Source organism: Molossus molossus, unplaced genomic scaffold, assembly GCF_014108415.1.
Source record: "Molossus molossus isolate mMolMol1 unplaced genomic scaffold, mMolMol1.p scaffold_m16_p_21, whole genome shotgun sequence".
In the NCBI taxonomy this organism is placed as follows: Eukaryota; Metazoa; Chordata; class Mammalia; order Chiroptera; family Molossidae; genus Molossus; species Molossus molossus.
Genome location: NW_023425357.1, coordinates 36401692 through 36423062, shown reverse-complemented (window position 1 = coordinate 36423062; position 21371 = coordinate 36401692). Strand labels below are relative to the sequence as shown.

At 42.3% G+C, this 21371-nt stretch overlaps 1 protein-coding gene across 6 annotated transcripts; it reads left to right on the top strand.

Moving 5' to 3' along the window:
• Nucleotides 1-509: 509 nt before the first annotated feature.
• LOC118638441 (zinc finger protein 90 homolog) lies at nucleotides 510-19413 on the top strand. 6 transcript variants are annotated; one of them, XM_036274279.1, is made up of 5 exons: nucleotides 510-632; nucleotides 962-1028; nucleotides 13453-13579; nucleotides 13935-14030; nucleotides 17638-19413. In XM_036274279.1, the coding sequence occupies exons 2-5, from the start codon at nucleotides 996-998 to the stop codon at nucleotides 19293-19295; spliced, it is 1914 nt and encodes a 637-aa protein (XP_036130172.1). In that variant the 5' UTR covers nucleotides 510-632; nucleotides 962-995; the 3' UTR covers nucleotides 19296-19413. The 6 variants fall into 6 exon arrangements, with proteins under 6 accessions (XP_036130172.1, XP_036130171.1, XP_036130173.1 ...); XM_036274278.1 differs by having other exon boundaries at nucleotides 510-684; XM_036274280.1 differs by lacking the exon at nucleotides 510-632 and adding an exon at nucleotides 760-793.
• Nucleotides 19414-21371: the final 1958 nt, after the last annotated feature.

Here is a 21371-nt window from a genome sequence, read left to right as displayed (position 1 = left end):
CTGCGGTCAAGGGAGACCGGGCTTCAGTTACCACCAAGGACTTGTACCTTGGTTGCAGTTTGTCCTCGGCCCTGGTTGGTCGTGCGGGTGGCAGTCAATCAGTGTGTCCCTTTCACGTCGATGTTTCTCTCTCTCTCCCTCCCACTCTATCTGAATAAAAAATGGAAAAAAATGTCCTTCTGTGAGGATAAAAAAACCCACAAAAAACGGCAGGGTCTTTTCTGTCGGATATACTGTTGTATCCCGATCCTAGCAACATGCCCCTGGCACAATAGGAGGTGCTCAGACACTATTATAGGAAGAAGTGAAAATGACAGCACTCAGTCCTAGCTCTGTCTCTCTGGGCCCTCACAGCACACGCCACCGCTGCGCCAGGGAAGATGTGCAGTACTCTCAGGAGACCTCTGAAAGGCCGCGCGGGGCCCTCTGGGAAGTGTAGTCCGCGCGCTGGCCCGGACCGGGGTTGCGGGAGCGAGGCTCCGCGTGCGCAGGCGCACTTCCGGCTCTGCCCCGCCACTGCGGCCATTGTTCGGGCCGGTGCGTCTAAGGCGGCTTTGGCCGCACCTCCGTACATCAGAATTGGAGAGGACTGATCCTGAAGCGGGGACGAGAAGAGCCGGCCCAGACGTTGGGTGGGCCTGCGGTCGCTAAATCTGGAAACTCCAGGAGGCAGTGATTCCGAACGTGCGGGTCGGGGCGGCACTTCCCACGGGTTTGGCGCGTGTCCGCGGGGCCGCGCCCACCATCCTGCGGGTGGGGCTGGGCGTGGCCAGAAGAGGGTGTGCTGGACGCGGTGAGCCTTTAATTTGGAGAAGGGTAGCGGCGGGCCCACGCTGGGGCCCAGGCACCTCTCCACCCCTCTCCTGGGAGAAAAGTGTCTGAGGGACGGAGGCGGGAACGAAGGGAAGGGGTGGTGCCGGCGGTTTCAGTGGGGTGAGTAGGCCCTTTCTTTTCTCCCCAGTCCCTGTCTGGGAACCTGGCCCTGAGAAGAAGGAATGGCCCCGAGGCCTCCGACGGCCGCGCCCCAGGTGAGCAGCGCGGACTTTTCTACTTCTGGGCGTGTTTGGAGCCATCGTTGTTTTCCTTTGGAGACTCCGTTTCCTGGCTCGGTCGTCCCCTCAGAGACTTCTAGCTATGTGAAACCTAAGGTGTCCAGAGTTTGGGGGGGAGCGGGCTTCCCAAAAGGGGGACTGTAGTGGGGGGAGGAAGGGAACAGGGCCGTGCGGTCTTCTGGGAGGAGTTAAGAGTAGATGTGTTGGAAAGTATCAATGTTGAAAATGCATGTCCTAAACCAGTTCCTTGAACTCTTGTCAATAAGGAATGGAGAGGGTGGGGTTACAGGATAGACAGCTGTACTAGAGGAAGTGACTGCCAGTGAGTGAGTGAAGGAGAGAGGAGCCAAGCTTCTGACCCAGGAGCCATGCACAAACCTAAGGGTCCTAAGAAGCTTGGTCTGGATTTGCAGCAGAAGAGGCTGGAGACAGGCTTTCTTGGGCAAGGGGGGGGGGGGGGGAGCCTTGTCTCATAACTTTTCATGTCTTTTTCTGCTTTAAGAAGGTATAGTAGTGCACATCCGCAGATGTCCAGCCTTCAGTGTAATGAGTATGAAGATGAATTGTGAACCCATTTGTTCTTGTTAGGGAGAAGGTATTCTGAGCATCACAACTCTGAGGTTGTTCACTGGTTTACATAGAGCATATAGGTGCAAATATATCAAGGCCGAGATGGTATTTTAATCCACACCCTCTTTAGAATTAAGGGAAAATCAGATTCTAATGGCTCTGTGTGTGAGACAAGAGTAATCCAGGTAAAAATGCCAACTAGTAATGTCCTTTAAAAGCATTTTACAGTAAATTTAACACACCATATAAGTGATATAAGATGCCTGTATATCTGCTACTTCCTGTTACATGTTTTTGTTTTACAGGGGTGAGCCTTAAGGAATAAGACGAGTAAAAACATTAGAATAAGACAGTTATTGGGTTTGAGGCGAGCCAGAGCAAATCACTGTCATCAGCACCTTTCTATGCAAAGTGTTGTCTCAATAGGCTGTGAGAATTAGGATGACTTAACACCTCATGGGGGTGATGATCCTTTCCACAGATGTGGGTTGCCTTTTTAATGGTGAAAGTGTATCTGTGTTCTGAGCAGTGAGTTTTAGAGACTGCTTTAAGCTTCACTTTTAAAGCACATTCCCCAAGCACTCTGGTTTATTTATATATTTCTCATTGAATGGCCTGATGGTTACTGAACTTCAGCTGAAGGACCGAACAGAACAGTGAACCTACAACAGGGGCTTTTTTTTTTCAAAGAGAGAAAGGGATAGAGAAACATCATTGGCTGCCTCCTGCATGCCCCCTTCTGGAGATGGAGCCTACAACCTGGGCCTGTGCCCCGACCAGGAATTAAAATGGGACCTCTCAGTTCATGGGAGGATGCTCAATCCACTGAGCCACACCTGCTGGACAACAGAGGCTTTTTAGGTAGAAATTTCCCTTTGTCAGTGGTTCCCTTTCACTGAGCATGGCCCTTGGGAATGCAAGAGATGAGTAATTGAGTCATGTGACAACTTATCCAGAAAGTTAATTAGTGAGGGAAGACAGCCTCATATTGAAGTAGAGCACAAGAAAGGTGGTGTCAAGTGTTGTTGCAGAGATCCAGAGGCTGTTGTGAGTACAAAGAGGGAAGAGGAAATCCTGCCGTTGGGAAAGTCAGTGGAGACATCTTTGAGTAGGAGCAGAATCTAAGCAGGTGAAATTGAAGGGGATCAAGGTCGAGCTGATTGTAGGTCAGGGGAGTTGGGAGGTAAGAAGATGAGGGACATTTTCATGAAACCACTGTCCCATGTGACAGTGGGCATGGGTTGTAGGCAATGGGTAAATGAGAATAGAAAGGACTTTGGACTTTTTGCTTTTGGCCTTGGTAATCCATTTATTCCTTTATGTATTCATTCAGCAGATAGTCGTTGAACCCAATGATGTATTGAGACAGTTTTCTAGGTGACTGGGATACATTAGTGAACAAAATTTATAAAGGTCTCTTCTTTTCTGGAGCTCACATCCTAGAAGGAGTAGACAGAAAAATTATATGGTATCCTAGACGGTGACAGGACCTCAGAAAAATAATTGAAAGTAGAAAAGGTAAGAGGATTGAGGAGGGGATGTGGGAGCTTGTGGTAGGATTACAATTTTAAATAAGATGGCCAGGGTATTGGTGACATCTGAGCAGACTTGAAGGAAGTTTGAGAAAAAGTTTTCTGAAAACAGCAAGATATGTGTCTGGTGAAGTTCAGGGAACAGCAAGGAGCGTACTATAGCTTGAGCCAATGTTTTGAAGCAGGGGACTAGTACAGTTTCTTCTTTTTTTTTTTTTTTTATCCTCACCCAAGGACATTATTTCCATTTTTTGTTCAGAGAGAGTGGGAGGGAGAGGGAGGGAGAGAGAGGAAGAGAGAGAGAGAAAGAAACATCAATGTAAAAGGCACACATGGAGTAGCTGCCACCCGCACGATCCAGCCAGGGCCAGGGACAAACTGCAACTGAGGTACATGCCTTTAGCAGGAACTGAACCTGGGTCTCACTGGACCGCAGGCCAACACTCTAACCACTGAGCCAAACCAGCCAGGGCATAATACAAACTTTTTAATTGAAAAAGAGTCATTTGCCCTGGTCGGTTTGGTCAGTGGTTGGAGCATCGGCCTGTGGACCAGAGAGTCCTGGATTCAGTTCCCGCTAGGGGCATGTACCAAAAAAAAACCGAATCCTCGTTTTCCTTCAGTAAGAATTATCCAGACTCTGTTAACTCAGACATTTTTGGAGTGCCTGCTCTATGCCAGGCAGTGGTTCTTAACCAGGTTCAAGTTTCAGAACCAGTCAAGGAAAGGTACCTGTTCCTCTTGGAGTGACAGTAAAGGCCTCAATGAGGAAATTTAGTGAGAGGGAGCACATACATGACTAAGCTTAGTACCTGGCCTCTGGTGAGTGTTTAATATATGTTAGCTGTTGCTTGTTTATAATGTTATCACCTGAGGAGCTTTTAATAGTTGTTTGAGCCCAGCCGATGTGGCTCCATGGTTGAGCATCAACTCATGCACCAAGAAGTCGCTGGTTCAATTCCTGGTCAGGGCATATGCCCAGTTTATGGGCCAAATCCCCAGTTGGGGGGCATGCTGGAGGCGACCAATCAATGTTCTCTCTCATCGATGTTTCTGTCTCTCCCTCTGTTCCTCTATCTCTAAAAATCAATAAAGAAAATAAAAGTTGTTTGAGCCCTGGCCAGGTGTTTCAGTTAGTTGGAGTATTGTCCTTTACACCAAAAGGTTTTGGATTTGATTCCTGTGCAATACCCAGTCAGAGTACATACCTATGTTGTGGGTTTGATACCCAGTCAGGGTGCTTATGGGAGGCAACCCATCAATGTTTCTCTTTCACATGGAATTTTTTTCTATCTCTCTCCCTTCCTCTCTTTCTAAACAAATCAATATAAACATATCCTTGGGTGAGGGTTAAAAAAAAAGTTGTTTGGAGTACTTACAGCTTTTTTGTTCCTCCCTTACCTGAAGATATTATTTCTATTGATTTTTAGAGAGAGGAGAAAGGGGTGGGGGGAGAGAGAGAGAGAGATGTTAGAGAGACACATTGGTTGGTTGCCTCCCGAATGCACCCTGACAGGGCCAGGGACTGAACCTGCAGCCTGGGTATGTGTTCCTGACCAGGAATCAAACCTGAGACTCTTCTGTAGAAGGGCTGACACTGCACTGACTCACACCAGCCAGAACCTTACAGCTCTTTTTTTATTTTTTTTCTCTATTGATTTGAGAGAGAGAGGAAGGGAGAGGGAGAGGGGGGCAAACATCAATGAGAGAGAACATCGATTGGCCACCTCCTGCATGCCCCGCACTGGGGATTTTGCCTACAACTTGGGCATGTGCCCTGACTGGGAATCGAATGGGCGACCTTTTGGTGCATGGGTCAACGTTCAACCAGTGAGCCACACCAGCCGGGCTACAGCTCTTTTTAAGTTGTCTAGCAGGCTTTACAGTTCTCACCAGAAGACACCCCCCCGCCCAAACAAACAAAAAAACTTTTGACAAGGCCCTCCATGGGCAAGTTTTTTAAAATCGCCCATGTGATTGTGGAAAATTTCAACATGCTTGGTTCTGAAGATATTAAAATGAGAAGGGGTTTGATAAATTGTAGAGGGAGAAAATCATGAATAAACAGCTACCATCCTGAAGTGGAGATGACCAAGTGCTGAAAGGAATGGGGGAAGATGAGGGATCTAGAAAAGCTTCAGAAGGGAGGGGACCAATGAACTTGTTCTGGAAAGATGACTAGGGATTTCTCCTATAGAGCTGAGGAAATAACATTCTTTTCATAAAGAAAGTACATGATGGTCAGTATAGTATGTAAAAAGGCAAGGAGACACAAAACAGAATAATGTAATTAGGGCAAAGATTCCACGTGGTAGAACAAGGAGTGTATGGCAGGAGGCAGAGTTTGAGAGAGATGATTCAGTAGCCTGAAGAGAATGGCCTGAGTTGGAGATCTAGAACAATGCTGCATAAAACAAATATAAGCTACACGTGTGATTTAAAATTTTTAGTAGCCATACTGTAGAAAGATACTGGTGAAATTTATTTTTGTAATACATATCATTTAACTCAGTATAGCCAAAATATTATTTCTATGTGAATCAATATTTTAAAATTATTAAAGAGGTATTTTACCTTTTTTTTTGTACTAATTTTTTTGGGGCACTAAAATACAAATCAAGTGTGTATTTTACACTTACTGCACATCTGATTTGGACTAGCTACATTACAAGTGCTCATTAGCCACATGTGGCTAGTGGTTAACAGTGTTAGCCTAGATCTACAATGTTATTTCCTGGCTAAATGGCATTTTTGGCATGGTAGAATTTGAGCTAGGTTTGAAAGATGAAGAGGAGGAAATGAATGTAGGAGACTTTGTTTTTTTAATCCTCACCTGAGGATATTTTTTCATTTATCTTCAGATAGAGTAAAGGTGGGGGAGAGAAAGAGAAACATTGATGTGAGAGGAACACATTGACTGGTTGCCTCCTGCATGACCTCGACCAAGACCAGGGACGAACTGCAACTGAGGTATGTGCCCTTGACTGGAATCGAACCCACAACTTTTTGGGCTGAGGGCTGACACTCTAACCGCTGAGCCAAATTGGCCAGGGTGAATATAGAAGACATTTTTGAGGCTCTTGGTAATTCCAGGGCATATAGGAAAAATGAATAGTCACAGATGAGGTCCAGATTTCCAGTTGGGATACTGTAAATGGTGATGCTTAAATAGGACATTTGTTTATGTATGTAAAGGCTAACAGTAATTTTCTTCTTTCTGTACTCAATTGTTAGGTATGCTATTGACTTGCAGCTTACCAATCTGTTATGGTCTGGTATCAGAGAGCACTGACTACTTGAATAAAAACACGATACTGGCCCTGGCCAATGTGGCTCAGTTGGTTGGGTGTCATTCTGTGCACCTAAGGGTTGTGGTCAGGGCAGATGCCCCAGTTTCAGGCTAGATCTCCAGTAGGAGGGTTGCATGAGGCAGCCAATCTATATTTCTCTCTCACATAGATGTTTCTCTCTCCCCCTCCCTCCCCGCTTTGTTCTCTCCCTCCCTCTCCTTCTCTCTAAAAGAAAAAAGTAATGACAATATTTGAAAAAAATAAAAACACCATACTATATGCCAGTAAAATTAATGTATTCTAATTGGGCAAAGTAACCTTGTCTTGGGATGGTAGTTTTTATAAATTAGATTGATTTTACACATTAGCTGCCATTCTCTAGTTTTCAGTTTTGTAAAGTTTCAAAGTGAGTTACAGTGTGAGCTGATCTCTCCTCTAGAATTGGTATATGTTAGTGTTGGATGACTTTTTTTTTTTTAATCCTCACCCAAGGATGTGCTTAGAGAGGGACACACAGACAGACATTAATGTGAGAGAGAAACATCAATCAGTTGTCTTCTGCACACACCCCGACCAGGGATTGAACCGGCAACCCTTTAGTACACAGGACAACATTCAATCCACTGAGCCACTCCAGCCAGGCTAGATGACTCTTTTTTTTTCTTCCCAAATAAGAGCTGTTTATTAGCCAGCTGGTGTCTGATTCCGAACACCCCTATGACAGAGTCTTCGGAATCAGCTAGATGACTCTTTATATTAGTACGTGTTATCCTTTCTGGAAGTGCCTTTTCCACCCTTCTGCTTTTAAAATTCTTCTTTTTTTTTTATTATCCTCACCCGAGGATAAATTTTTGCATTTATCTTTAGATAGAACGGGAGGGAGGGAGAGAGAAACATTGATGTGAGAGAGACACACTGAGTGGCTGTCATCCACACGACCCCAACCAGGGCAGGGGACAAGCCACAACTGAGGTACGTGCCCTTAGTGGGAACCAAACCCAGACTTTCTGGTCTGCAGGCCAACGCTCAAACTGCTGAGCCAAACCGGCCAGGGCTTAAAATTCTTCTTTATTTCAGGGAACCCCGTTATAGATGAGAAAATTGGATCTCTTGAAGATCTGCAATTTACCAAGGATATTACACACTTACTAATTGTAGGGCTTTTTAGGGACCCATGAAACTGAGTCTTCTCAACTTAATATATGCTGTTTCCAGTTCTTTGCTTTGAGCTTCACTATTTGGCCAGGGTCCTTTTATGTCAGCATGAGGAAGGGGAACATTTGATACTTCTTGTTAATTTTCCAAAGGGTTGATGATGAAGTCCAGTTATATCTGGAAGAAGAGTGAGTAGTGTTTACAAGATGTTACTGGTTCATTTTATTATGGTCCAAGATGTGACCTGCAGCTCTGAGAATGCCCTAAAATTGATGTGACTCAGAGTGGCTAACTCACACCAAGGCTCTCAGAGTGTATTTTACCTACTAAATCATGCAAACTCTTGATTGTCTTTTATGTACCAAAATGATTATGGAGATTTGAAGGTGCCCGTGACAAGGTCTTGACCCTCTAGCCCCACAGTAAATAATAGATAACAGACACCGTAACACATGTGCTATGATCTGTGCTGGAGAGAGGCCCAGAGAGGGGAGCCATGTTGGATATGAGAGGGCACTTAGCACAGACCTGGGAGTAGGAATGGACCTCCAAGGAGAGAATCAGTGTTAGCTAGGCAGAGGAGGGAAGGCCGAGGGTTTTGAAGCAACACTTGCAGAGATGAAAGAGATTGGTTTCAAGGAGCTATAGCTCTTCTGCACACTGAGTTTTGGTGTAGAGGGGAGGAGAAGCCAGAGAGAGCTAAAGCTGTGGAAGTAAGGTGGGGACTAGGTTATGGAAGGGTTCTGAAGCTCACAGTAACGAATCTAATTTTTAATCTTAAGGAACATTTACTGAATATTTATGGAGCACCCACTATGTGCCTGGCCTGTTCTAGGCAATGGAGATTCAACCATAAAGAAAATAGATAACGCCCTGTCCGGTTTTGCTCAGTGGTTAGAGCATCAGCCTGCCGTCCCTAGAGACCTGGGTTCGGTTCTCGCTAAGGCATGTACCTCAGTTGCAGTTTGTCCCTGGCCCTGGTTGGGTTGTGTGGGGGTGGCAACCACTCGATGTGTCCCTTTGACGTCGATCTTTCTCTCGCTCTCCCTCCCACTCTATCTGAACAAAATATCAAAAAATGCCCTCGGGTGAGGATAAAAAAAAAAAAAAGAAAGAAAATAGATAACAAATAACAAGTGTTGGTGAGGGTGTAGATAAAAGGGGACTCTAGTACACTGCTGGTGGGAATGCAGAGTGGTGCAGCCACTATGGAAAACAATATGGTGTTACCTCAAAAAATTAAATTGAATTGCAATTTGACCCAGTGATCCCACTTCCAGGAATGTACGCTAAGAAGCCTGAAGCACCAATCAGAAAGAATATATGTACCCCCATGTTCATAGCAGCACTATTTACGATAGCTAAGATCTGGAAACAGCCCAAGTGCCCATCAGTAGACGAATGGATAAAAAAGCTGTGGTACATATACACAATGGAGTACTATGCAGCTGTAAGAAAGAAAGATCTCTTATCCTTTGAGACGACATGGAGGGACCTGGAAAGTATTATCCTAAGCGAAACAAGCCAAGCAGAAAAAGACAAATACCACATGATCTCACTTATTTGTGGAATATAATGAACATAACAGTCTGAGGAATAGGGTAGACCCAGAGATGTGGAAGTAGGGTGACGACTGACAACTCTCAGAAGAGGGGGTGGTAGGGGGAGGGAAGAGATAAACCACAGAACTTATATGCATGTACACCTAACCAATGGACATGGACAACAAAGCCAGAGATGGGGCAGGGGATGGGAAAGACGGTGTCAATTGGGAAGAAAAGGAGAAACATCTATAACAAAGATAAAATAAAAAGAAAATAGATAACATTCCTGCTCTCCTGGAGTTTACATTCTGCTTTGGAATACAGACTAAACAAATAAAAATATGTGTTGTAAGGGCTGTGAAAAAGGAAAATAAGAGAGTGACAGTGCACTGTCGGGGGCACTGTTTTATGTAAGGAAGTCAGAGAAGGCTTCTCTGGTGAGATGAAATTTGAACAAAGAACTGAAAGAAGTGAGTGGGGGCCACAAGCATATCTGCTGGAAGAGGCTTCCAAGTCAAAGAACAGTGAGAGCAAATACTCCAAAGCAGGAGCATGTGTAGTGAGTTCTGGGAACTGTAAGGAGAGCAGGGTGAGTGAAGGAAGGGGAGAGAGCAGTAGGTCAGGGATGAGGTTCAAGATGAAGTCAGGGAGATAGTAGGGGGCCAGATTGTGAAGGCCTATGTAGACACTGTAAAGATTTGGCTTTTTATAGGGATGCTATTAGAGGCTTTAAAGCAAAGAAGTGACTTGATATGCATGTTTTAACAAGATTGCTCTAGTTGTCATATGGAAAACAGACTTGGGAGGAAGACATGAGTGGAAGAGGAGAGAGGCAAGTTAGGAGGTTGTAGCAATGGTCCAGGTAGTAGATGATGGTGGCATGGAGTAGGGTAAGGGTGGTAGGAATAGGGAAAAGTGGGAAGAAATGAAAGGTTTGTAAACATGATCAAATTTGTGTTTTAGAGACGTGACTTGGGACCAAGAGTAGAATAGCAGAGGCTAGTTGTTGCCCTGCCATAAAGTCATTATATTGAAGTCATTTAAATGCAAACTAAATTGATTTCTTATAAGTCACTGGCATTTAGGTAGACAATAGAAAGATGCAAGAAAAAGACATCACAGAACTTTGTTATAGGTTATCAAAATATTGCTATACAGCCTATCCTAGCACAGAGTAGCTTACCTAAGCAGCTGCACAATGACCTTAAATTACTAGCAAGGAGAAAAAAGTACAAGAATAAGGTTTATAGCTAAATCAATTCCATGTCATAATCATTATCAGAAGGATCTACATGATATAGGTAGTAATGACAGTTATATCTAAATCTTCTGAATCTTGATTCTATCTCTGGTTTCCTCTCCTGTGGATCTTTTTGGAGCAGAGAAAGGGTGCATTATCTAATAACCTGTAACATCTTTTGCATCCTTTCTAAGCAATTGCCAGTGTCCTCACTACACGTCTGTTTCTTTAGAGCAGTGGTTCTCAACCTGTTGACCCCTTTCACAGGGGTCGCCTAAGACATAACAGCAGCAAAATTACAGTTATGAAGTAGCAATGAAAATAATTTTATGGTTGGGGGTCACCACAACATGAGGAGCTGTATTAAAGGGTCGCGGCATTAGGAAGGTTGAAAACCACTGCTTTAGATCATACCTTGACCCAGCTCCAGTCCAAGACCCTGTAAGTTTTTCTCTGTCCTGCTATTAGGTGAACATTCTGGTAGAGGGAAAGGAATTCGGTACTGGAGTTGAGAGTCAAATTACTAATGTACTTGGCTAGTACTTCTGAGACAGCTTGAGTGCCAGCTGAATCTTCTTCACGGGTCATCTGAGAAGATGCTGTGGTCGAGGGTGGGGTAAGCTTCTTTGGTGAATCACTTGGAAGTGTAGTCACAGCCTGAAGCTCCTCCTAGATTCCCCACTAAAGAGTTCGAGCAGAAGGTGATCAGTACTTATCTCAAGGCCCAGTGTATAGCCCACCTTGAAGGCTCTGTGCCTCTCCCTGTCTTCTCTGCCCTGCACACTCATAGCATCTCACTTTATTTTGCATTGTCTCGTATCATGTTCTAATAACACATTTTAAAATAAACTGAAACATATTCAAGAACTGCAGTGTTTTTTCATTGGCTTTTTTATTTTTTTGCCACAGTGCATGTGGTCAAGTTAGACACCTAGTAAATATCTAGTGTCATCTTAACTGGCACAGACAGATCTCTGAAGCTGGTCAGAAAAATCTGCCACATTTCAAGCCTTCCCTGTTCGTGTGAGGACATCGCCACAGAGAAGCCAGTGTGTATGAATGCAGTCATGCACCTCACTCAGCAGATGAGGCCATTCTTGATTCTCTAAAATTCAAATCTCAGCCATCTCCTTGAGGCTCAGCTCAGTCAGGAAACGTGTAGTGTGGGTCAGGCACTTGTGGGATACTAGTGTTTTAGAATTTAAAAACAAATGTGTAGTTGCTCCCCTCATAATGCTCACCATCTAATTAGGAAAACAAGCATTAAGTAGATTACTAGGTCTATTTGAATAATTGTGGTTGTGCCAAGTGGCTTAAAGCACACAATACAGGGATTGACCCTCCAATGGGGGATCAGAAGCCTTCAGTGAAAATCTGCTAACCAACACCTGAAGTATGAAATGGAATTATCAAGGGAAAGACTGGTGGGAGGGTGGGAAGAATGATACTTTCCAGGAAACTGAAAGAAGTCCACCAGTTCAGCTGTAGCCAAGCACATGGGGAGAAGAGGCATGGATAAAGGCAGACCACCTCCAAGTAGCCTCCCTCACTGCTCCAGCGAACTCATGGCTCTGCTTTCCATGCCTTTTTGTACGAATTGTCTTTACCATAGTTTATTGTATCCTTCTTGAGGTAGAAAGTAACCAGGACCAAAGGAGAAATTTCAAGAAGGGTGTGGTGACAGGTGTCTCGTGGCTTAACAAGGACTGGCAAGGCAAACCAAAAATCAACCCATGAGCATCAGAACTGATGAATGAACGGCATGGAGGACCTCAGTCTGCCTAGTTTCAGTAGGGTGGTGAGGAAAAAGTGATTGGAATGGGAAAAGAAGTGTGAAAAGATCTTTGACCTAGCAATTTCAGTTCTAGCTAGTTATCCCAGAGTAATCGCACATAATTGCACAAACAATATTTATGCAGTAATATTTGCAATCGTAAAATAGAAATAAGCCAAATGTCTGTTAACAGGACCTGTCCATTCATTCATTCTCAGTATAGGTATCATTCTAGGTATATTACTGTTGTGAAGACAGATGAAGTTCTCATGAAGCTCACAGTGGGGGAGACAGACAAGCTAACAAGTAAGCAATCTCAGATAATGGTTAGAAGTAGAAGTGTCCTTTTTATCTGAATCTGTTTGGTTCCTGAGTTCAGGTGGCAGGAATTTGGATAAAGAGGGAGAACTGTGTTGGGGGAAAATTAAACATGGTAATATGATAGAAAGTGAATTAGAGAAAGGTGCTAAGACAGCTTTTCTGAGGAAGTGATGCTGGAGATAAGACCTAAATAACCAATAGTAAGTAGTTGTCAACCATGTGGAGATCCTGGGAGGGAGAAAGTAACAAGCATAAAGGCTCAGAGTGGGAACAAGCTTGATGTGTTCGGGGATCAACAGGGTCAGCATAACTAGAGCCCAGTAAGTGATGGGGAGTTTGAATCTTATTCTCAGTACAATGGGTGCTGTTGGTTTTAGGTAATGGGATATTATGATACTGTGGAGTGCTATGAAGTACTTCAAAAGAATCAAGTGAAATTATATATACTGCTATGGGAAGATCTCCAAGGTACACAGTTAAATGTAAAAATAAGTTGTGGAATAATATTTATGGTATTTCACAAAACAAGACACAGTGTGTGTGTAAGAAACATGGAAAGTAGACTCTTAAATGTATGCACCAAACTGTTAACTGGTTATTTCTAGGGTTTAAATTAAGATTGGTGATGGGGGTGAAGGAAGGCTCCCGCTTCCACTTTTTACTTCCCACCACATTTGGATTTTGTAACAAAGGAAGTGCATGGGCAAGGAGGAATTGGTGATTATATAAAAAGTCTTGGCTTTGAAGGGAAATAAGGCAAAAACTAAGGATGGCAGCACATATTGCTCCTCATGACTTTGTGGCCTGAATATTAGATTCTTTATATAATTATGTAAACAACTAGTATATTTAACCCAACATTGCCCCCTCGGGACATTAAATGTGTGATCATTGTTTCTAATAAACCCTACAGTATGTTGCCATGGGAATGTTTGTGGGGTTGATCCTACTTGAGCAGGAATGTGATCCTACAGGAATCAGTAACATTCAAGGATGTGGCTGTGGACTTCACCCAGGAAGAATGGCACCACGTGGCCCCTGCTCAGAGGCGTTTGTACAGGGATGTGATGCTGGAGAACTACAGCAACCTGGTTTCTCTTGGTAAGGACCACATCTCAATATCTTGCCCATTGGTGGGACTTTCCTTTCTCAGTTGCTAAGGTTGTGGGACTCTGTGACTGTAGCTTAGGTGACTGTGAGCAGGGTGTGGGTGTGCAGGGTCAGAACTTGTTCATCTTTTTGAGACCCAGCCTATGGGTTTCTGAGCTTGCTCTTTAGATCAAAGGTCTTTCTTTTGCAGAACTGGAAGTAGGCTGTTTGATTGCATGACTCCTCAAGTTGCACCTTTTCTTTTCCTTCAGAGTTCCTGAGGATCAAGGACTAGTACTGACTTGTAGGAGGGTTCTTTGTCCACTTGCACAAAACAAACAAATCTTGTGTTTTTATCCATGAGCAGGATATCAAGTTTCCAAACCAGAGGTGATCTTCAAATTGGAGCAAGGAGAAGAGCTGTGGCTATCAGAGGGAGAAATCCAAAGATCTTTCTGTCCAGGTAAATGAGTGAAGATCAAGCATGTAGGAGTCAGTGCAGACAATGGCATAGCTGAAAGAAGAGGAAGCACTTTCAGATTGCTGTCCTGGGAGCTCATAGACAGGCTGAGGAGGCTGATTCATCTCCTGGATGACACCTCTATATATCTTCCTTCTCCAGTAGGGTGCTCCTGCTGCTGGTAGGTTTTAGAGGAAAAGATACCACTTTGTTATATACTCAGTATACCATCTTTCCGTATCCTATAACCCTACTTGCTGAATTGTTTTCTCCTCTGGTGTCCTCAGTCTCCCATCATTATGTAGAGATCCCTTTTCTTACTCATTCAGGCATAATTGAACTTTCATGTCTCCTTCTCATTGTGTCTTACTGCTTTCACTATTGGCTGCCCAAGACTTGTAGGAAATAGCCACAGCCTTGATTCTTCCTCCCTTCATAACTTGTGTTCAGACTTCTTTCGCTGAACACACCTGTCACGGGAGCAAAATGGTCTGCCATCCATTCTGTGTTCATGCTGATTTGATTCATTGCCTCCCTCTGCAGTTCCTGGAGTATCATCCTCTCCTGATCTCTCAACTTATTAAGTGTTTCTTGGCTTTAGGTCTTTGGCTTTTCTTCTTAAACAAATCTGCCTTAAGGGGTCTGCCCTCTTGCCTCCTCCCCCTTCTTTCTCTATTACTAAAAGGGTACCTTCCTTCTGGTAGTTGCAGCTCTTTATTTATGCTATAGACTCAGAAATCATTCTTACTTGTATCCTGGTCACTTATTCCTTTTCACAAGACACCTCTACTGGGAAGTCCCACTCAGTTCTTATTAAAGATATAAAAATCTAGTCCTGGTCAGTTTGGCTCAGCGGTTGGAGCGTCAGCCTACAGACCAATGAGTTGTGAGTTCGATTCCTGTCAAGGGCACGTACCTTGGTTGCAGTTCATCCCCAGCCCTGGCCCGGGTCCTGCAGGAGGCAGCCAGTCGATGTGTCTTTCTTACATCGATGTTTCTCTTTTCACTCTATCTGAAGATAAATACAAAAATATCCTTGGGTGAGGATTAAAAAAAAAAAGATATAGAAATCTAAATTAATCATTTTCATCCCTAGCCAGCACATTTTTCTACCTTGCCTATCACTCCTTGCCTATTAGAAACCTATTACGATTTCTAATCTCTCAGACCAGGCAGCATAGTCAGTTTAGTCTTTTACTTTCAACCCAGGTTATTTTTCTGATTTGAGAAGTATCTTAGATTTTCCTGCCTTTAACTTCCACTTGGTGACATTTTAAACCAAGCCCCAGGCTTAGATTACTATAATTCCCAGTTAAAATTGCTTCCTCTATTATTTTTATGACCCATATTGGATTTTTAAAAATCATAACTTTATTGAGATATAATTCACAAAACATAAAATTCACTCTTTTAAAGTGTACAATTCAGTCATTTTTGGATATATACAGAGTTGTACAGCCATCACCACTATCTACTTACAAAACATATTCAACACCCCACAAAGAAACACTAGACCCATTAGCAGTCACTTTCTATTTCTCATCTCCCCCCACCCCCCTCCAGCTCCTGGCAACCATTAGTCTACTTTTTCTCTCTATGGGTATTTTCTATACATGGAATCATATAATATGTAACTCTTTGTGAGTGGCTTCTTTCACTTAGCATAATGTTTTCAGGGTTCATGTTGTAGCATGTATTACTTCATTTATTGGTATTCATTCCTTTGTATTTATTCCATTGTACGTATTGACCACATTTTGTTTATCTATTCATCACTCGATGGACCTTATTATATTAAACCACCCCCCTCTGAAAAAACCTTTCTTTTACTCCCTGTACCTCATTATAGGAAACAAACTCCCTTGATTTAAATGTCTGCACCATACTTTCGACGATTATCTTTCCATTCCTGTTAAAACAACCTTTATTTAGGTTGAACTTCTTTTTAATGATCTTTGTAAGCAGCATATACTTTTCCTCGTTAGATACTGCTTTCTGCCCATCCAAAGCCATCTACTTTAAGTTCAAGGTCTAATTCATGAAACCTAATATGTACTAATATATTTACTTCTTTCCCTGATCACAAATACCATTTATATCATCTCTACCACACAAATTCAGATTTAATAATAAACCATCTGATAATTTTTATTTTCAAATCCTCACCTGAGGATATTTTTTTCTATTTATTTTTATAGAGTGGGAGGAAGGGAGATAGAGAGAGAGAAACTGATTATGAGTGGGACACATCGACTGGTTGCCTGCCACGTGACCAGGACCAGGGACAAATGGCAACCAAGTTACATACCCTTGACGAGAACCTAACCCACGACTCATTGGTCCGTGGGCCGATGCTCTAACCATGGAGCAAAACTGGGCAGGGCTTAGTTGTCAAAAGATTGAGTCCCATTTATGTTCTCAGATTTCAAGCTCCTAGAGTATTTTATTTCTATACATTCTGTCTGTGGTGCAAAGCATGTAAAAGGCAGTTAGAAATTATTTGATTGACTGTTAATGGAACCTAGCTTGGGAAATAATGTTATTATTCATTTCAACAAACATTTCTTGAATATCCCAATGAGACGTATTCTAAAAGAAATGCAAAGCATTCCCTGTCCTCAGGAATTGAGAATTGAGTCTTGTTACAGGGTAAGGAATTTTGGAGTTTCGGGCCTCTTAGTTACTGTGTTATTCCCTCCTAACATTTTATTATGAAAATGTTTAAATGTATGAGAAGTTGAAAAACTATACAGTGAACACCACATACCTACCACCAAAATTCTGTAGTTAACATTTTATTATATTTGCTTTATCCCATACCTTTTCATCTATTTGTCTATCAGTTTATCTTTTTGACACATTTCCAAGTGCAGATGAGTATATTTCATTCCTACATTTTTTTCATGTGCATATTATTAACTTAGAGCTCAATCTTTCTTAATGGTTTTTAGAGATCAATTTATTAGGCAGAGTAAAGTAAGTCCTTTTTGGTTAGTGACTAGTGTAGAACCAGAAGTCAAATAGACTAAAACCACATCCAAAGTTGTAAAGGGCAAGGATGATTTTTCTCCTGAAATATTTTTCTCAGCTTATAACATCTAGTTCTTGATCTCCAAATATATCAAAGAATCATTTCTGTTAGATCACTGGCTGCAGATTTTTCTCTGCAGGGTTTGAATATCTGGAGCCTCAGAGGTGACTTTAAAGAAATTATAAAATAGATGAATTAAGAAGATAGATTCTTTGGTGGTTTGTAAAATGGTCAGGAGTCATGGAGAGCAGATAGGATCCTGTAAGACAGACTATGATCCTGTTGCTTTTGTATCTATGCCTAACACTCTCTTAATCACTTATTTCCTTACTCCCTAACAAGCTCTCCTAGATGGGCTTCCTAGTTCTAGACTTATCATTCATTCTGGATCTACAGTCTGCACTATCACATCTCTTCACTCTTCCTTTCCTCCATTTTAGGTATTCTCCCCCAAGCTACAGGGCTAATTTCAAAACAGGGTCACGTATAATTTGAATCTCTTTCATTTCCTCATTCCTACTGTAGCAGTTTGTTTCAACAGGAGGGAACAGGGACTTTTGCACTTGGGATTTCTTTCAGACTGGAAGACCAGGCCTGAACCTAAATCATCAAATCTGCTGCAGAACATATTTGAAGTATCCCTTCACACAGATGATCTCTCACATGCCACATTAGAAGATGCTTGGGATGTGAGCAATCAGTTGGAGAGGCACCAGGAAAACTGGAAGAGGTATCTGGGGCCAGATCTATCCACCCAGAAGAAAATAATCACACCAGAGGAAACTTTTGAGCATAATAAATTTGGTGAAAACTCTAGGTTGAATACAGACCTGGTTACACAATTGAACATTCCTTCAAGGTCTAGTGAATGTGATACACTTGGAATCAATTTAGGATGTAATTCAGACTCACTCAATCAGAATAATATCCTTGCAAAAAAGAAACCTTATAAATGTAGTAAATGTAGAAAAGCTTTTATTCATAGATCATCACTTACTAAACATGAGAAAACTCATAAAGGAGAGGGAGCTTTTCCCAATGGTACAGATCAGGGACTTTATGCTGCAAAGAAACACCATGAATGTACTGACTATGGTAAAACCTTCCTCTGGAAGACACAGCATACTGAGCATCAGAGGATTAACACAGGGGAGAAACCCTTTGAATGTAACATGTGTGGGAAGGCCTTCAGGCATAGCTCATCCCTTGGTCAGCATGAGAATGCGCATACTGGAGAGAAACCCTATCAGTGTAATCTCTGTGGGAAAGCCTTCCAGCGCAGCTCCTCTCTTGTTCAACACCAGAGAATTCACACTGGAGAGAAACCCTATCGGTGTAACTTATGTGGAAGGTCTTTTAGGCATGGCACATCCCTCACTCAACATGAGGTCACCCATAGTGGAGAGAAACCCTTTCAATGTAAGGAATGTGGGAAAGCCTTTAGTCGATGTTCTTCCCTTGTCCAGCATGAGCGGACTCATACTGGAGAAAAACCTTTTGAATGTAGCATATGTGGGAGGGCTTTTGGTCAGAGCTCATCCTTTTATAAACATATGAGGATTCATAAGAGAGGGAAACCTTACCAAAGCAATAACTACAGCATAGATTTCAAGCACAGCTCATCTGTTACTCAAGATGAAAGCACTCTGACTGAAGTGAAACCCTATCATTGTAGTGACTGTGGGGAAGACTTCAGTCACTTTACAGACTTTTCTGACCATCAGAGGATCCATATTGGAGAGAACCCCTATGATTGTCCCCAGACCTCCAGTCAACAACCTATTTCTCATCCTGGAGAGAAACCCTATCAATGTAATGTATGTGGAAAAGCTTTCAAAAGGAGTACAAGTTTCATAGAGCATCACAGAATTCATACTGGAGAAAAACCCTATGAATGCAATGAATGTGGAGAAGCCTTCAGTCGACGCTCAACACTTACTCAGCATGAGAGAACCCACACTGGAGAGAAACCCTATGAATGTATTGACTGTGGGAAAGCATTCAGTCAGAGTTCATCCCTCATTCAGCATGAGGTCACACATAGTGGAGAGAAACCCTTTCAATGTAAGGAATGTGGGAAAGCCTTTAGTCGATGTTCTTCCCTTGTCCAGCATGAGCGAACTCATACTGGAGAAAAACCTTTTGAATGTAGCATATGTGGGAGGGCTTTTGGTCAGAGCTCATCCTTTTATAAACATATGAGGATTCATAAGAGGGAAACCTTACCAAAGCAATAACTACAGCATAGATTTCAAGCACAGCTCATCTGTTACTCAAGATGAAAGCACTCTGACTGAAGTGAAACCCTATCATTGTAGTGACTGTGGGGAAGACTTCAGTCACTTTACAGACTTTTCTGACCATCCGAGGATCCACATTGCAGAGAATCCCTATGATTGTGAGCAGACCTCCAGTCAACAACCTATTTCTCATCCTGGAGAGAAACCCTATCAATGTAATGAATATGGGCGAGCCTTCCAAAAAAAAAAAACTAATCTGCATGATCATCAGAGAATTCATACTGGAGAAAAACCATATGCTTGTAAGGAATATGGGGAAAAACTTCAGTTGGAGCTCAGCTCTGACTAAACACCAGAGAATTGATATGCAAAATAAACTCTAGGAACCCTGGAATTAAAGAATATGCAGAAAACTTTAGCTAAAATATTATTCTTGCTCTGTATCAAAGGATTCTTACTGAAGAGAAAGCTTGAGAATGTAATGAATTGTATGTATTTGTATGTTGTATACAGAGAAAACTCTGCTAATAGACAACTTTTTTTTCAATAAATAAAAGCCACATTCTTGGATCTGGTTACAATTTTTTATAAAAACAACTACAAACAAAAATATATAAACTATTGGAATGATATGCCTATATATTGGACATTATTAAGCTTTTTAATATATATGCAGATTACCAACTTTCAACAGTTTGACTTGTAACTGTTACTGTTTACAGCCTTTTTAGAAGATAAAATTCCTGTAGTAATGACCAAAACTCATTTTTTAAATTGCTTGACAACTGCATGCAGTTGCAATTCTTACATTGAATTCACCGTGGAAACCAATTCCACCTCCAGAAATGCACTATACAAAGAATTAAATCAACTGGTCCAACCACTTCATTGTACAGATGAATAAACTGAAAACCAAAGACGAAGTGGTTTGCACAGTGTGACACAGCTTATAATGGCAAAACTGGGTGGAGGATGCTGGTCTGGATCTTTGGCCCCAAGGTCTTGCCACTGAAAAGGTATTTTGGAATTCAGAGGGCTTTTAAATTTTAAATCAGGTGCAAAAAATTTAATGAGCACTAATGAGTTGGATACACTGGGAATTCATAAAAGCATACAAGGCAGCAAGACATTCAAATTTGTCACAAACTTATTTGAAGCAACTTGGAAGCTTACAAACCAAAATGTTAACAGAAACTAAATGGTTGAACTACTGGTGAGCTTTTTTCCATTTTCCAAGTATCATAATTATACTTTCAGCTAACATGTCAGTATTGTATAACTATTAAGTCCTCCTCTTTGCACTGCCCCAAGCTTCCTATATTGGGTCAGTGGGGAAACAACACAAAACTAGGACAAGGACTTTTCCCCAGATTAATTTTACTGTAGAGAAGTATAAATCCAGTTACCTCTTGCCATAACATTTGTCTTTAAATTAGCATATGTGCCAGGGAAATACTTCACATTGAAAATTAACTTTTTAAGTTCTGTAGTGATTTTCCAGCAGTAAAGCCTGAGAGCTAAGCTTCAGTAGCCCACTCAAATCCTTCATGTCTCCTAATGTAACTTCATAGACTCCTAAAGGGATTTCAAGAACCTTTGTTGGGCCCTGGCCGGTTTGGCTCAGTGGTTAGAGCATCGGCCTGCGGTCCGGAGAGACCCGGGTTCGGTTCCCCCTAAGGGCATGTACCTCGGTTGCAGTTTGTCCCCGGCCCTGGTTGGTCATGCGGGTGGCAGCCACTCGATGTGTCCCTTTCACGTCGATGTTTCTCTCTCTCCCTCCCTCCCACTCTATCTGTGCAAAAAAATGTCCTCGGGTGAGGATTAAAAAAAAAAAAAAGAAACTTTGTTGGTTCATTGGCATTAATAATGCAGATAAATTTGAAAGCAACTGTGGACATTAACCCTATTCATACAAGAGCATCTCCCCTCTATCAGCAAATTTTCCGATCTTGATGAATCATTGGGAGGAGTGCTTTGAGTGGTGTTGGTGGTGAACCTTTCCTACTGGCTTTCTTGCATGCCAGGTAGCAGAGGATATATCATCCTTGTTTCATCCTGTACAACATGAGGCAG